General features: G+C 37.2%; 1 protein-coding gene across 3 annotated transcripts in view; it reads left to right on the top strand.

Annotated features, from left to right (window-relative positions):
• Positions 1-11,074: 11,074 nt before the first annotated feature.
• The window catches only part of LOC115212084 (protein bicaudal C homolog 1-B), a 295,851-nt gene continuing 288,709 nt past the window's right edge, over positions 11,075-18,216 (top strand). The window contains exon 1 of one of the 3 annotated variants that reach the window (XM_029780911.2): positions 11,075-12,300. In XM_029780911.2, the coding sequence (XP_029636771.1) occupies positions 12,096-12,300 (205 nt within the window). In that variant the 5' untranslated portion in view covers positions 11,075-12,095. The remainder of the gene's footprint in view (positions 12,301-18,216) is intronic. The other 2 variants (XM_036503094.1, XM_029780910.2) reach the window with 2 other exon arrangements.

Below are 18,216 nucleotides of genomic sequence, written 5' to 3'. Positions count from 1 at the left end.
TAGATCTAACACTGTTAGATCTATTACTATCAAAAGTAGGTCTTGTTATGCTGAGTGAAAAGAAGGCAATAATTTCCCTTCTGAAAAATGTCATAGCTTGGGCACCAGAATTTATATGCTTTGGAAAATAAACTTTGTTTTTGTGCTGCATATATTTAAAGAAAATTTACATTCATTCAAGCTCAACAAGAAATACAAGGCTATTATATAGTCTGTACCTGTCATACATACTTTGTACCTATCTTTGATAAATTGCTGATCATGTGTAGTCTGTAGGCATCTTTAAGAAATTGCTGTTCCCATGCAGTAATCTATAGCTATCTTTAATAAATACCTGCTCTCATATAGTCTGTACCTGTCTTTGATAATAGCTGCTTCCATATAATCTGTGGGTGTCTTTAATAGCTACTTCCTTATAATCTGTTCCTATATTAAATAGTTTGTATCTAGCTTTGATAAATAACTGCTCCCAAAATTTATAAAATGCTTTTCAGTAATTAACAATGTGGTTGATATTACAAAATTTTCAAGAAATGAACCTAAAAAGAACCAAATGTGACAACTGCTTGATGATATATTTTTACAGTATTCAGATGTATCCTGCTGAATTTAAAATCCAGCCATATTTTGTTCTCTTGAAATTAACAAACTAAATATCAGTAATATACAGAGGTCAATTTAATTGACTATAGATTTTGAAAAAGGCCCCTGAACATCCCATTACCTTATCACTTCTCTTGAAATTTGCAAAATTCATGCTTTTGTCTTCAAGAAAAACATGAACCTCACACAATCTCATTTATTTTCATTAAAGTCCTACAACTTGTTAAATGCAATGAATAGCTTCTTCACTGGTTTGTAGTGGATGAGGTAGGATATAAAGTTTCTAATTTCAAACTCTACTGTAATCACTGTGATATGGCCCAAAGCAAGAAATTTTACATAAGTATTACACTGCATATATCTATACAGATATCATCATTATTATGACTACTTTTTTTTGTGCTTGCATTGGGTGGATAGATTTTTTTTCCAATACAGTATCTTCTACTAGTTGCAATTCTCTATCATCTTTGTGAGGTTTAGCTTCTTCTGATAAGTCTTCATCACTTCATCCCATGTCTTCCTAGGTCTCTCTCTTCAACAGTTTCCTTCCATTTAGATATTCTGGCATTTCTTTACCCATTGGTTATCATCCATGTGCATCAAATGTCTCTACCAGCTCATATTTCTCATCTTGCACCTGACATCTAACTCTGCCTGTACTCAATTTTTCTTTTAACTCATTTGTGTTCCATCTTTCTTATACACTAACATTGCACATGCAGCTGAGCCAGCTTGCTTCATTTCTCTTGTGCATTTTCACATTCTCTGCATTCAATGCCCCTGTTTCACTACCATGCAACATTACACTTCATACACAAGCATCAAATGATTTACCTTTCACTTGAAGAAAGAATACCTTTGCTGCCAATAGATTTAGCAGCTTTCAGAATGTTCTTATTCTGTCAACTATACTTTCAAAGTCCTCACCTCCACTGCTGATTATGTCACCTAAGTAACTAATTACCATATACTTTTATGGCACCTTCCAATGACTGGAAATAATTTTTATACTAGTGTTCTGACTGTTCACTACATGTGTATATCTGCCACACACAAAGTCTTTATTCACTGTCAGCTAGGCTTTGATTCCAGTACACCTCTTGTGTGCCTGTGGATCACACTAAGTACACCATATGCAATTTCTTCCTATTCTATATCAGCAAATTGAGCTTGGCCATTTTCCTGATGATGGTAGAGTCCAGTCTTCTTTCCTACTCGCTGAAGCTTCTTAATTCCAGGTTTTGTTTCCACATCAGGAAATTCCTTTTCTAAATCTTTCACAGACTCCACTGTGAATGCTAGGTCACCAGCGTGTAGGAGTTCTCATGGACAACAGGTCTTAAACTCTTCTGTTATGGCCTAGAGGACTACAATAAATTGAAGCAGGCTGAAAACCAAGCCTTGCCCACTAAATTCCTTACTGATCTCATTTTCAGCTCTTACTTTGCTAAAAACATCTTTGTACATGGCTTGCATGACCCTTACAATTCCTAGTTTTTTTTAAAGATCACAAAGCCTTATCCAGCTCAATAAATGTTATGTAGCTAAGATCTTAGCTTATAACTTCTGCAGTTATCTCACCAGGAGGAGAGTATCTGTAGTACTCTGACCCAGAACAGATCCAAACTGCATCTCATCTAAAATAATTCTCTTCCTAATCAATTGTGTTTAGACTCTTCCCATTATTTTCATAACATCATCTAAATCTATGCTGGGCGATACCTTTTTTACTAGGAAAATACATAGTATTCCTGACAATCTAGAGAATATTGATCTTTCTGATTTTTGTGTTCACTTGATCAATAAGTGATCAGAGGGTGACCAGTTTCCTGAAGTTAGTGTTGTAAATGGTTATGTCATGTACCACACATCCCTAATGACCTCTCCTTATTCCTTGTACTTTATTCCTAACCTCTATGCATGCAGGAGTAGCCATCCTGATTTTGCCAAGAATATCCATTGAAGTAATGTGTCATGTTAATTAGGTTGCTATCATCTGCCACTGACATATCCTGCAAAGAGCCTCATAAAAACTGTGTCTTGCTTCATCATTCAGTCTGGATTATTGCCGGCGTCTGGCGACGGACTTGGTAAACACCCACAAAGTTAACAACTACCTCACCAACAAAAGCACTGAACACCTTTTTGATCTCCATGTGTCTAACACACGTGGACATGCCTACAAAGTCAGAAAACAACACAGCTCCCATGACTTTCGAAAACATTTTTTCACGCTCAGAGTTGCTGAAGCATGGAATAAACTGCCTGCGTCAGTTGTTGACTGCCATGACACTGCATCCTTTAAGGCCCTCATGCTTTCCGAAATCCGCCGAAACTACACCTGATTATATATACACTTTAGATGAGTTGTAGTGCACCTGAGCACTGTACACAATGTTTTATTATTATTATTATTATTATTATTATCCATTGAAGTAATGTGTCATGTTAATTAGGTTGCAATCATCTGCCACTGACATATCCAGCAAAGAGCCTCATAAAAACTGTCTGTCTTGCTTCATCATTCAGTCTGGATTATAGTAAAAATGCAAAGGACACTGTTGTTGCCATATTTCCTGGTCTTGGATGAATTATCCTGTTGTATACTCCAACTGCCTCGTTACTTTGAGTACCTCAATTACTTATCTACTTCTCTGACAACAAAATGTCTGCTCCACATACTCCAGTATTGTTTCTAATATTGCGTACATTCTGTTTCCATGGCTAAAATTTATCATGAACAGTTGACATTGATGTTAATTAGCCCTAGGTCAGCCCTGGTGTCTAGAGTGATCAGTCTGATGTCAAGGGCATTCCAACCATGATTATTCTATCATTTTATATACCAGGAACTACACTGACCAAGTATTTCTAGCAGGTCAAGTAGCTATGCCAAAGTTCCCATTTTGTGTTGACTTTCCTTCAATGAATTGTTTTGGCAGAAAATATTTATTCCAACAATTACAACTGTATAATGGGCATTTTTTATTAGCTTCTGTTGACCAAATTCATCCATGATATCTTCCCAAGGTGCCACACATGTGGGACTGAGCCATTCCTGCTTCTATGATCTGCACGAAAAACAATACTGAAGCTGATATTAGTAAAATTTAATACAGAAAACATTAAAAATCTAGCTAAAAATAATTACATAGTGAAGAAAAAATATTTTCATCAATTACTAATATTGTAAATATTTCAGTAAGTTTTAATTATCTTAGTGAGACAATTATTGCTAGCTAGTTTTAAAACTATTTACTGTATTGAATATGTGAACTCTCAACTGTTGTTATTTCATGCAGATGGCATGTCTCAGTCTATCTTCAATTATTTGGCATGTATGGTGAAGTCTTTGCTATGTTGATGACAAAATAAAAGGATATTAGTTTTCAACTGTATCAACTTTAGAATCAAGAATTTTTTTTTTATTAATATTCTTGTTGTTACTGTTTCAACTTTAGAATCAAGAATTTTTTTTTTATTAATATTCTTGTTGTTACTGTTTAGTCCCAGCTCTGTCTCTGTAAAACAGATCTAACATCAAAGACATTCCATTTACGATGATCTGTTTTACTATCCCTACTTCAAATTCTAATCAAGTTGTTATTGCCTAGACATGCTATAGCTAACCCTTTGGCTCTCATGCTGGTGGCACATAAAAAGTACCATCTGAATGTGGTCGATGCCAATACCCACTGACTGGCTACCATGCCGGTGGCACATAAAAAGCACTATCCGAACATGATCAATGCCAGGGTTGCTTGACTGGCTCCTGTCACCCACTACATTCTGTGAGTTGTTGGCATTAGGAAGGGCACCCAGCTGTAGAAACATTGCCAGATCAGATTGGAGCCTGGTGCAACCACTAGCTTTCCAGACCTCAGTCAAACAGTCCAACCAATACTAGCATGGAAAACAGACGTTAAATGATGATGATGATGATGATTTCTCTATCAAATGAAGGCTTATTATTTACATTGCTTTGAATTAATCATGAATTATCTTGTAGCTTCAAGATTTCAATGATGTAATTGCTTATTTTTAGAATGACATTGTAGGATAGGTGTGGTAGGGATGATCTGGTCCCTTTGAACATAAAACAAGCTGAGTATTTAGGGTAGGAGATGGCCAGTTTAAATGCTAAATGGAAGTGAAATGGTTAAATGAGGAATTGAACCAGTGATGCAAGCTTCACTTTCCTTGATCTTATCACCATTCTACAATGCTGAGTAAATGTTTACCTGTAAACATGGATGATATGAATTTCAATGAAGAACTTCCTGACACCTGTTTTGAAATAAAAACATACTACCGCAGACACTAATTAAAATTCTGGCTGGTTTTAAGATCACAGTCTGAACTTTTGAACCTAATCGTTCCCTTCATAGACATTCCTAGAAACATTTCTGGTTAATGGAAGCTGGATGATTTTAGCATTCTTTGCCTTAAACCATTTTCCCCCCCTTTACTTTTTAATCTTTATTCAACATTTGAAACTGTGAAGTGTTGACGTGTATGTTTACTTTATATTATAGAAATATCAGAGATATTTGAGAGAAGTGGGAAGGGATGAATTAACTCTGTCCCTCTTCTTCTACCACCAAAACATGTCGACCTTGTGCTAAAGTTAGAAATCCTCCTCCTCTTCTCCCTCCTTCTCCTCCTCCTCTTCCCTATCATTATCATCATTATTATAATGGAAGAAGATTGGTAGAATCGTTAGTGTCAGATGAAATGCTCTGTCGCATTTAAACATTTAGCCCTATGTTCTGAGTTCAAATCCTGTTGAGATCAACTTTGCTTTTGATCCCTCCAGGTCTGATAAATTAAAATACCAGTCAAGTATGGGGCCTGGCATAATTGACTATTACCTCCCATTTAATGTGAACTTGTGCTAAAGTTAAAAACAAAAATCATTATTATGACAACAGGGACATGGAAGAATCAGTTGAGCAGTGGATTAAATATCTTGTGGTGCTTAACCACTTCCTATTATGTTCTGATTGCAACAGAAAAAACTGACAGTCATACTCTGGAGGAGTGGGGTAGGATCAATATAATCTGAGTTCAAATTCTGCCAAGGTCAACTTTACTGTTCATCCTTTCAGGGTTGATAAAATTAGTATCAGTTATACACTGGGGTCTGTGTAATTGACTTAATCCCTTCCCTCAAATTTGAGGCCTTGTGCTTCCAGTAGAAAGGATTATTATTATTATTATTATTATTATTATTAAGGTGGTGAGCTGGCATAATTGGTAGTGCTCTGGGCAATATGCTTTATTGTACTTTGTCCATCTGTACATTCTGAGTTCAAATTCTGCTAAGGGTAACCTTGCTTTTCATCCCTTTGGGGTCAATAAATTGGGTACCAGTCAAGTACTGGGGATTGATATGATTGACTATCCCCTCCCCTCAAATTCCAAGCCTTGTGCATATAGTATAAAGGATTATTATTATTATTATTATAATGCTTCTTGGCCTTATAGGCTAAGATCAATATATCAAATTATTATTATTATTGTTATAGTTTTTGTTGTTGTTGTTGTTATTGTTATTGTTATTATTATTATTATATTATTATTATTATTATTGCAATGAGCTGGTAGAATTGTTAGCACACTGGACAAAATGCTAAGCAGCATTTCATCTGTCTTTATGTTCTGAGGTCAGCTTTGCCTTTCATCCTTTCAGGGTAAATAAAATAAGTACCAGTTGTACACTGGGGTTGATGTAATCAACTCATCCCCGCCTCCAAAATTGCTGCCCTTGTGGCAAAATTTGAAACCACTATTATATTATTATTATTATGTTTTTTCCTTCTTTCTTCAAATTTTCTTCCGTTTCTCGCTGAGTGTTTTCCATACACCTAGGGCATTATTATTATTATTATTATTATTATAGCAATGAGCTGGCAGAACTGTTAGAGCATTAGACAAAATGCTTTGCAGTTTTTCTTCTGTACATGTGTGCATATATGTGTGTGTATGCTCATCTCTTCTCTACCTAATATTGTGTGTGTTTATGTGCCAGTTGTTTTTTTCTGGGTGTGTATGCATATTACTTTCTTCTCTAAGTATGTATGTATATATGTGTATGTGCTATCACCTTCTCTCCAAAACTGTGGTGGTGTTGTGTGCATATAAGAAGAAATCAATATTGAGGTAGTTATTTAGCTTTCGGTTAGTTTTAATCAAGCAAATCTATGATGAAAAGCAGTCTAGCCATGACCATCTTTTAGTTTTAGGTTATGTTGATCGACATTATATAATGTGACCTCTCTTGATTTCAGATGGTAGGGTGAGATTTGAGGCAGAACTGGCTGCTGTTTCTAATAGACTGGGTGACCTGATAGACAAGGTAGGATGTCAAACTAAGTGCCAGGCAGCATTTAGTTTGACATCTTTTGGTACATTGAGTTCAAATCTCATTGGAGTTGACTTTTCAATAAGTGTCTATGCAGTACATCTCTCACTCAAATTGTTGTAGCAGAACCATTATTATGCCAGAAAATATGCTTTGTGGCATTTCTTCTGGGTCTTTTACATTTTGAGTTCAAGCACCACTGAGGTCAATGTTACCGTTTATCCCTTTGGGGCTGACAAAATAAAGTACCAGTCATGTATTGGGGTTGATGGTATTGACTAAACAAGGCGGCGAGCTGGCAGAAACGTTAGCACGCCGGGCAAAATGCTTAGCGGTATTTCATCTGCGTTACATTGTGAGTTCAAATTCCACCGAGGTCGACTTTGCCTTTCATCCTTTCGGGGTCGATAAATTAAGTACCAGTTACGCACTGGGGTCGATGTAATCGATTTAATACCTATGTCTGTCCTTGTTTGTCCCCTCTGTGTCTAGCCCCTTGTGGGTAATAAAGAAATAGGTATTGACTAAACTCTATCCCCTAAAATTGCTAGTTTTGTACCAAAATTTTAAGCAATTATTATTAAAGCGGTGAGCTGGCAGAATCATTAGCTCACCAGGCAAGATGCTTGGTGGTATTTTGTTCATCTCTATGTTCTGAGCTCAAATTCTGTTGAGGTCGACTTTGCCTTTCATCATTTTAAAATAAGTACCAGCTGAGTACTGGAGTTGATGTAATTGGCTAACCTCTTCCTGCAAAATTTCAAGCCTTGTGCCTATAATAGAAAGGATTATTGAGAAGGTGGTGAGCTGGCAGAATTGTCAGCATGCCAGACAAAATGCTTAATGGCATTTATGTTCTGAGTTCGAATTTTGCACAGGTTGACTTTGCATTTCATCCTGTCACAGTTGGTGAAATAAGCACCAGTTGAACACTGGGGTTGATGTAATTGACTAACCCCTTATCCACAATTTCAGGCTTTGTGTCTGAAGTAGAAAGGATTATCATTATTATTCTTTTCTACTCTAGGCATAAGGCCTGAAATTTTGGGGGAGTTGGGCAGTCGATTAGATTGATCCAGTATGCAACTGGTACTTAATTTATCGACCCTGAATAAATGAAAGTCAAAATTGACCTCAATGGAATTTGAACTCAGAATGTAAAGACATACAAAATACCTATTTCTTTACTGCCCACAAGGGGCTAAACACAGAGAGGACAAACAAGGACAGACAAACGGATTAAGTTGATTATATCGACCCCAGTGTGTAACTGGTACTTATCTAATTGACCCCGAAAGGATGAAAGGCAAAGTTGACCTCGGCGGAATTTGAACTCAGAACGTAGCGGCAGATGAAATACCTCTAAGCATTTTGCCCGGCGTGCTAACGTTTCTGCCAGCTCGCTGCCTTGATTACCATTATTACTGAGCTGCCAGAATTCTTTACTTAGCAGCATTTCTTCCAGCTCTTTCCACTCTGAGTTCAAATCCTACCAAGATCAACTTTGCCTTGCATTAATTTGGAGTCAATAAAAATAAAATACTCATCAAGTAATGGGGTTAATATCATTAGCTTACCCTTCTACTAAAATTACTGGCCATATGCTTGGAAAATGCTTAGCGGCATTTCATCTGTCTTCGTGTTCAGAGTTCAAATTCCGCCAAGGTCAACTTTGCCATTCATCCTCGCAGGGTTGATAAAATAAGTACCAGTCGATCACTAGGGTTAATATAATTGACTTACACCTCCCACAAAATTACTGGCCTTGTGCCAAAATTTGAAACCATTATTATTATTAAGGCAGTGAGCTGCAGAATCATTAGCTTTCTTTTCTTTGCGCCCTTTCAAAGCCTAGCAAGACTCATGGGCCCAGTTTCCCGGTTTCTATGGTGTATGTGTTCCCCAGCTGGACGGGATGCCAGCCATCGCAGCGTTACTCATTTTGGCCAACTGAGTGGACTGGAGCAACGTGAAATGAAGTCTTTTGCTCAAGAACACAATGCATCGCTCGGTCCAGGAATTGAAACCACAATCTTACGATCATGATGCTGACACCCTAACTACTAAGCCATGCACCTCCACAGAATCATTAGCACACTGGGCAAAATGCTGCTAAGCATTTTGCCCATCTTTATGTCTGAATTCAAATTTTGTCAAGGTTGACTTTGTCTTTCATCCTTTCAGGGTCGATAAAATAACCGCCAGTTGAGGACTGGGGTCTTGATGTAATTGACTCACCCACTCCTCGAAATTGTTGGTCTTGTGCCAAAATTTGAAATCGTTCTTATTCAGTTGATAGAATTGTTAGAGAGGCGGTGGGGGGGGGGGGTCCTGCAGTATTTATTCGCGTTCTCTACACTCTGAGTTCAACCCATGCTGGGGTTAGCATTGTTATTTTTGGTGGGGTCGATAAAATAAAGTATCAGTCTAGTAGTGGGGATGATGGTATTGATCAACTCCATCTCTTGAAAAAGGCTGGCCTTATGCCTACAATAGAAACCATTATTATCATTAAGCATTTCTGTAGAATAGAGACAGGAATTTAGAGCACCAAAAATCCTCATTTCTTTAGATGAATATGTTTTAAGCATCGTCGATTATGTTTTCTCCAATAAATAAATAAATAAAGGGTGGGGACGGATTTCCCCTTTCCGTAATTTCTGTTTTTGAAATTTTTTCTTTTGAAAAATTTTCGTAAGATCTATGTTTTAAGCTTCTGAGATTACGATTCTTCAAAACTATGAAAAAAAAAATTTTGGAAAAAAAGTCCAACACAGAAGGGGCGGTATCCCTCAAAGAAAAAAAAAAAAAAGTAAAATCGTATTCTTCGAGGCTTAACATATTCACCCAAAGAAATTCAAGACAATAGTTTTTCGAAACCGAATACTATTATTATTATTAGAACGTCAGCCAAAATACTGCAATGCAGTTATGGCCCTTTACGTTTTGAGTTCAAATCTCGCCGGAGTCAACTCTGGTTTAATTTTTCCGTTTAGAGGTCGATAAAATAAGGTGTCATTCAGGTACTAGAGTAGATTCAATTGACTATACGCTTCAAATGTGTAGTATTTGTCTCAATGCTTTATTTAACACAGACACACAATATATAAATATACTCATTAAACAAGACTATTATTGACATTGACTTCGAAGTTTCGGTCACCTAAGGCTAAAAAAGTACTCTGGTTTCTACCTGTGAGTGTACAGGGTCTTCAGGTGAGTTAAAACTTCTAACTTGCCTGAAGACCATGTGCACCTACAGACGAAACTCAGAGTAGCGAGAGATTGACTCGACTAAAATAAAATATACTATTAATTCTGTATTATGAAATTGAGTATTCTTTTCTTTTCGGGAAGTCAACACTAAGCAGATATACACATAGGCGCAGGAGTGTTATGTGTGGTAAGTAGCTTGCTTACCAATCACATGGTTCCGGGTTCAATCCCACTGCGTGGCACCTTGGGCAAGTGTCTTCTACTATAGCCTCGGGCCGACCCAAGCTTTGTGAGTGGATTTGGTAGACGAAAACTGAAAGAAGACCGTCATATATATAGATACACACACACGTGTGTGTGTTTCTGTTTGTCCCCCCCAACATCGCTTGACAACCGATGCTGATGTCTTTACGTCCCCGTCATTAGCGATTCGGCAAGAGACACCGATAGAATAAGTACTAGGCTTACAAAGAATAAGTCCTGGGGTCGATTTGCTCGACTAAAGGCGGTGCTCCAGCATGGCATCAGTCAAATGACAAACAGATAAAAGAATATGTATATATGATATTATAGCTAACGGTGTTGTACTGAACAGCTGTGTCCATCATGGTGTGAAATAGTAAGAAAAAAAAAGGCTAATTTCACGTCTCGACTGTTAATCTGTTTACTTCGGAGTAAGTTATAAATAATAACATTACCTGGTGAAAAAAAGAAAAAGAAAAACGAAAAGGATAGTCAGGGAAGGTAGAAATCGTAAGATGGAGTGATAGAAGAGAGAATTTTTTTCGAAATTCGAAACTATTTTATTGAATTCGCAGGAAAAAAAAAGTTTCTTTAATTTTTCCTACACACCCGATATTACTGATTATAAACACAGTGCGAGGTTAAAATAGTCTTGAATTTACCGGTCGATACAGGATGAGAATATTAGAGCAATTTTATTCTTCTTGCAGGGCGAAAGGGAAATAGACATTAGCAGCGTAAATTAATTACACTACACAGGTAAAAGATACGCCCGTCTTGTGAAGGTGTGTTGAGAAGACGGACAGAGGAAAAAGTTGTAAACTAATGCAGATAAGAAAGCCAGAGTTTTATTTCGTCTCTCGTAGTAAATCAGAAACCTTGACCCTCAAGTAAGAAATCAATATTTATAATGGAATTCACCAAGTGCTCTGTTATTATGTTGTTAGAAAGTTATCACCGAGTTCGTAATGAAATTTTGAATTTCGATGGATTTACGTGTTTAGAAACCGTTTAGTTTTGGTCGTAGTTTTAGACATTTTCTAGTGAATTTAGAATACGTTTTGCAACGGACAAATTATGGAACTAAATGTATTCATGTAAATATTAAAAGGAAGTACCGCACGTAAATACTTGTTTATAAGTGTAGAATCTAGTTTAGAAAATAAGTTGCACAAATTAAAAAAAACAAACAAACGAAAAGTTCCTTTCGTCGAAGTTTTATTTTCCCCCTCATCGAAAAAATAGTTGGGGTATTTAGAGCATAAAAGTTTCCATAAGCCGCATGCTGTTCCTGATAGTTGTAGTTTTCACTTTATCTCAGCTTTTATTGGCCCCTCTCGTTGTCATTTTTACTACGGATCTCGATTCCTAACCGTCTGCCTCTATCCCCTCACTATATGGTTCGTCCACCTTCCTTCCCTTACTTTGGCGCTGCTACTTCTCTCAGTTCTTAAAACAGCCTTCAACAATCGCTCAGTTGTTAAGAAAAAGAAAGAAAGAAACTACTCTCACATAACAAAACCAAAAAGAAAAACAAAAAGAAAGGAAGAAAGCAACAAAGCCGAGTTAAGTGCCACTAAACTTACTTTCCACGACTGCTGCTTTCGTTCGCAACTAGTGCTTTCACTGCAACCCCAACACATACACAAAACAGAATAATGCTGGTATGGCGGAGACTATCCTACAGTCTCTGATACCCGGACTGGATACGAATTCATTTGATTGTTCTTACCTAAATTCGGATTCAAAATCTGATATTGGTGACACTTCTTCTCAGGGTACCAACGATGACCGACCGGATAAAGATCTTGGAGGCTTGTTCGAGGATAGGTTCCGTGTCGACCGAAGAAAATTGGAACGAATGTTACAAGGTAGGTAGCTGTTTGGTACCGACGGAATGGTTTTTTCTTTTGAGACGTGGGTATATATATATATATCCACGTCTATATATATATATATATATATATATATATGTATATGTATATATAATTCTTGCTTGTAAAAAAGAATGGGCAAAATGTCTTTTAGAAAATATATAGAATTATTTGAGTTTTAAAAGATTGACATTGCTTTTAGAAAGACTCTCCAAATAGTTTTCGATTCGTAAAGTAAGAATTTTCGACTATTTTTAACCTAGACTTTGTTGGGATTGCAAAAAAGGAACAAAAATCAAGTTGACTAGCTGTCATTATTCCAAGTACTGTCTCTTTTTCTATCTTTCTATCTGTTTACCGAAATATTTACAAATAACTTTAGAAGTTTTACAATTCTTTTATCGTGTATTTATGTGTGAGTGAGTAACTATTAATGTGTCTATATGTTACGTTCGGACTTCATTCATAGTTTTCAATGACAAGATAAACATCAAATCGCAGGATGGTATGAAATTTTGTTTGCAATGTTGTTAATAAAGTTCGCAACGCATTTCCATCCCTCAACTTTTTACTGCAGGAATTCGCATCAACAAACTTTTAAAGATTAGTGACGTTTTAACTATCACTGTACGCGCACGCGCCTATGCGTGTGTGTACGCGTGTATATATATATATATATATTATATATATATATATACAAATAACCTCATTCACAGATGCAAACTCTGATTAGTTTAATTTATTGATTATTATTTTGTGCAACAAGTTCTGTGAGGAGGTTGAAAACTTTGAAAACTGTATCACAGCCTAAGGAACATCAATTCTAACGCTGAAGCAAACCTTCGCTGTATATTTCATCTTTTATTTATGATTCTCCCACACCACCGTTATTAAAATATTTAATATTTTAATTTCATGCACTTAAAAAAAATAAACTATTAACATTTTATAATTTTGAAATTAAATTTTATTTCTAGTATTTATAACTTAAGTTGGAGACTTCACCCAAGTTTTCAGTGCTTTGGTATTTGTATCACGTAACAAATGTCTCAAGTCTTTTATAACTGACTTACATCATCAGCTTCTGTCTCCACCCCCGCATTGTCATCATCATCACCATCGTGGTTTACATTATTACCATCTTCATCCTTAACATTATTTCCGACATCATCATCATCAACGTTATGTGAGACTACCATTACATTATATTCAGTTATACATTCTGTCATATCCATAAGACTTTAATATTAAGTAGAAACAAGACGAAATTAATCAAAATAAAATATAAACGTTGAAGATGGATTTCTGTTCACTATATTCACTTTGGAAACCAACTACTTTCCAGGATTTCGTATCCTATCTATCTATCTATCTATCTATCTGTCTAAAGCTAGTGCCCAATCATAACCATATGTAATAGGCTGGAACAAATGAATGGCAGAGAGAGAGAGAGAGCTAGTGTGTGTGTGTATACACACACACCTATATATATATATATATATATATATTATATATATATATATATATATGTTAATAAAATAGAACATATGCATATATATAAACATATATGTACGTACCTACCTCTACATGTACATATACACGCATATATGTGTACAGGACACCAAAAAGACGTCGGACACATAGAGAGACGAAAAACATAGACACAAACCAAGGAACAAGACAAGCAAAAAAAGAGAGATACAGGACAATAAGCACAACGGAAAATCCCCCTCTTCAGTCGCTAAGGTTTCATCTACTCTACGTTTCGAAGGATATATATATATATATATATATCATCATCATCATCATCATCATCATCGTTTAACGTCCGTTTTCCGCGCTAGCACGGGTTGGACGGTTCGACCAGGGTCTGGGAAGCCAGGGGCTGCTCCAGGCTCCAGTCTGATCTGGCAGAGTTTCTACGGCTGGATGCTCTTCCTAACGCCAACCACTCCACGAGTGTAGTATATATATATAGGTGTGATTGTGCATTGGCACATGCATATGGTTGTGTATGACTGCAGGCATGGGTATGTGGTTAAGCACTTTGCTTTCCAACCACAAGGCTTCGAGTTCAGCCCCATTGTAACACCTTAGGTAAATGACTTCTACTATGGTCTTGGATCCAACCAAAGCCTTGTGAGTGGATTAGGTAGGTGGAAACTGAGAGAAGCTCATTACATATGTATATATATATATATATATATATTTATGTGCGCATGTATGTGTGTTTGCATCTTGTTATCATGACATTGTGTGGCAGTTAGAAATGAGTACCACTGTCATACAAATGGTGTTATTCATTCCAGTCTGCTGGGAAAACATGACAGACAGTGGGGAAATGTTGTCTTGCTTGGAAACAAGTGAGAGTTGGTAACAGGAAAGGCATCTGGCTTTAGAAAATCAACCTCACTGAATTCTGCCTGTCTAATATGTTTGTGGCAAAGGACATTAAAATGATTGTGGGACTCATTTGCATGTCATGCAATGTCAACACAGGGAGACACATGGATGCATGTATATATACATCATGTAAATATATGATACTATATACATAAATATATATGATACATTCATATATATTACACACACACACACACATATACTTACATATAAGAAAATAAAGTGTATGTATGCCACTATATATATATATATATATATATATATATAATACAAAATGGGACAAGAATGCAAAACATCCGGACAACTAGGTGATACAAAAAGGGACAACAAAACATCCGGACAACTAGGTGATACAAAAAGGGACAACAAAACATCCAGATAGACGATACAAAAAAAAAAATAAACAAGGACGGGTCATTCAAAGCTTTCTATCTTCAGTCAAGAACCAGATCGTCCTTGCAATTTCGGCTGATTAATCTTGAGATCGCACCAATCTGGCCAGCCCCAAGGAAAAACTAAGCTAAGAGCATTAGATTCCTTTGGAAGAAAGCATCGAATGTATATGAAAACAAGGACTGGGAAAACAGACGATATATATATATATATATATATATATATATATATATATATATATGATTGCTTGACAACCAAGGTTGGTGATTTTATGTCCCCATAAATTAGTGGTTCAGCAAAGGAGACCAATAGAACCAGGCTCAGAATATAAGAATATTTGAAATGTATAGGGGTGGTAAAATATCACCATTACAAGTCAGTAACAAAATGATTTATTAATATTCAAAAATGTCATGAAAAGCAGTAAAATGGTTTGAATATTTGTACTACCACTTCTTGTTCTTGCTTTTATACATATAGCTACTGACATGAGTATATATTTAATAATTATTGATGAGTGTGTTTATATATTATTTATATTTTTCTTGGTTTCAGTCATTGGACTGTGGTCTTGCTGGGGCACTGTTTTTAGCCAGAAATATGTAATTCTTGACCTACAAGAATATGAGATGGTCACAGGTGGAATGACTTTGATTATAAATTTGCATCATTAGGGCAGACTTGGAGTAAACAGCAGTAATCATAGACATATTTTCAGTACCTTTGTGAAATATACCCACAGATAATGTGTGTGTGTGTGTTCAGATAATCTAGTTTCTTGCTTCATCATCATCATCATCATCATTTAACATCCGTTCTCCATGCTAGCATGGGTTGGACGGTTCGACCGGGGATCTGGGAAGCCAGAAGGCTGCACCAGGCTCCGGTCTTATCTGGCAAAGTTTCTACAGCTGGATGCCCTTCCTAACACCAACCACTCTGAGAGTGTAGTGGGTGCTTTTTACGTGCCACCTGCACTGGTGCCAGGCGAGGCTGGCAACGGCCACGGTCGGATTGGTGTATTTTACGTGCCACCTGCATGGAAGCCAGTCGAGGCGGCACTGGCTTCGGCCACGATTCGGATGGTGCTTTGGAAGCCAGTCGAGGCGGCACTGGCTTTGGCCACGATTCGGATGGTGCTTTGGAAGCCAGTCAAGGCGGCACTGGCTTCGGCCACGATTCGGATGGTGCTTTTTACGTGCCACCAACACGGAAGCCAGCTTGAAGATTGAAATGGCCAGAAACTCCAGTCCCCAGACAAAGAAATCCAGTTTTATGTGTGCGGTAGTAGACTGAATTCTATGAATGGAATTGTAATTCATGTGTGTGTGTGAAAATGTGTCACTCTGTTGGAGGTCTGAGAAAGATGAAAGCACTGAAGCAGCCGTGAAAATAATCAAAAATGATAGCAGCAGATATTTGTTCATCTGCTGGTGTAGGATAAAGAGGTTGTGCTTAAAATGTTTGTTGACCATGTAGTGGAACTCACCCGATAAAAGGAAGACAATACTTGGTTACCAACAATACGAACAGTGTGCTCACTGATTTAATTCATGGTTGAATTAATTTAAATTCACACTTCTCAACTAATTAATAATTAACATGCTGTGTTAAATGTCACAATTGTTGATGATAGGTGCTGCTGACATAGTACTGGCAACATTAACACTGAATCAGCCATTTCCAATAATCAACCAGTGATTAGCATGATGTTATATTAATGGGCATGCCTAATTGCCGATTGCTGTACGAATACATGCAGACATTTCCAACAGCCTACTGCACATATAGCAGTAGCAACTGAGGGGCAGCAACAGTACTTTATAGTTTGGCTATTTTCCAACAGGCAACAGCAATGTACACAGCTCACAAAACTCTACGGCAAAACATCATTACAGCTATGCAAGAACTTACAGCATGTAACCTTTTCAATAGCAATTTCCTTCAAGTTTCAAACCCGTGATCTTTCATTGCATAAACAGAGTAGTATAGAGCATTCATCAAAAAGAACTATGTGAAATTATTTTCCAACTTGTTTTCATTGAAAGTAAGTAGTAGTGGAATCATATTATACATTAAAGCAACAAACAAAATTCCTTGCAACATTTGTCCCCTCTTTTTATATTCTCAGTTTAAATCCCACCAAAATCAAGTTTGTAAAGGACCTATTCAGAGAGGTAGATTGGTAGAATTCTTAGATTTGGACAAAATCCTTGCAGTATTTGATTTGGTTGCTGTGAAAAAAGCATCCAGCATATAGTTTAAAGTAGTTGGACTTAAGAAGAGCACCCTGCTCTAGAAATGTAGCTAAAAGTGAAATTCACCAGTAAGTCGCAGTTCTCCCAACCTGTCTTGATAAACACAATCCCCAAATTTTTACAATCCCCAAAGATTCCTGCCATAGCAACCTGTCCAACCTATATCTGCATAGAAAGTGGACATAAAACAATAATGATGATATACAATGAGCTTCTTTCTGTTTATGATAACCACATCTACTCAAATAGCTTTGGTTGTCCAAAAACGATGGTAGAAAACACTTGCCCTAGACACAGTACTGTGGGATTGAACCTGAAACTACAAACTTCTTAACCACATTCTTAACTGCACTAATGTGTGTGAGTGTGTAAGTACAGGCAAGTGAGTCTGCAATAATACACAAAACACATGAAGGAGTGAACAAAATAAAAATGTAGGCATGCAAGTGAGTCTGTAATAGAAATGAATATAAAATGTACACAACGACAATAGGAATTATTTATCAACCACTGCCAGCGCCGCCTCGACTGGCTTCTGTGCCGGTGGCACATAAAAAGCACCATCCAAACGTGGCCGTTGCCAGCACCGCCTTGGCTGGCTTCCGTGCCGGTGGCACGTTAAAAGCTCCAACCAATCGTGGCCGATGCCAGGCCCCCCTGGCACCTGTGCAGGTGGCACGTAAAAAGCACCCACTACACTTGTGGAGTGGTTGGCATTAGGAAGGGCATCCAGCTGTAGAAACTCTGCCAGATCAGACTGGAGCCTGGTGCAGCCCCTGGCTTCCCAGGCCCCGGTCGAACCGTCCAACCCATGCTAGTGCGGAAAACGGATGTTAAACGATGATGATGATGATGATTA

The sequence above is a fragment of the Octopus sinensis genome, linkage group LG5 (genome assembly GCF_006345805.1).
Source record: "Octopus sinensis linkage group LG5, ASM634580v1, whole genome shotgun sequence".
NCBI lineage: Eukaryota > Metazoa > Mollusca > Cephalopoda > Octopoda > Octopodidae > Octopus > Octopus sinensis.
Note: the sequence above shows the minus strand (reverse complement) of the source record. Positions and strands in the feature narration are given on the sequence as shown.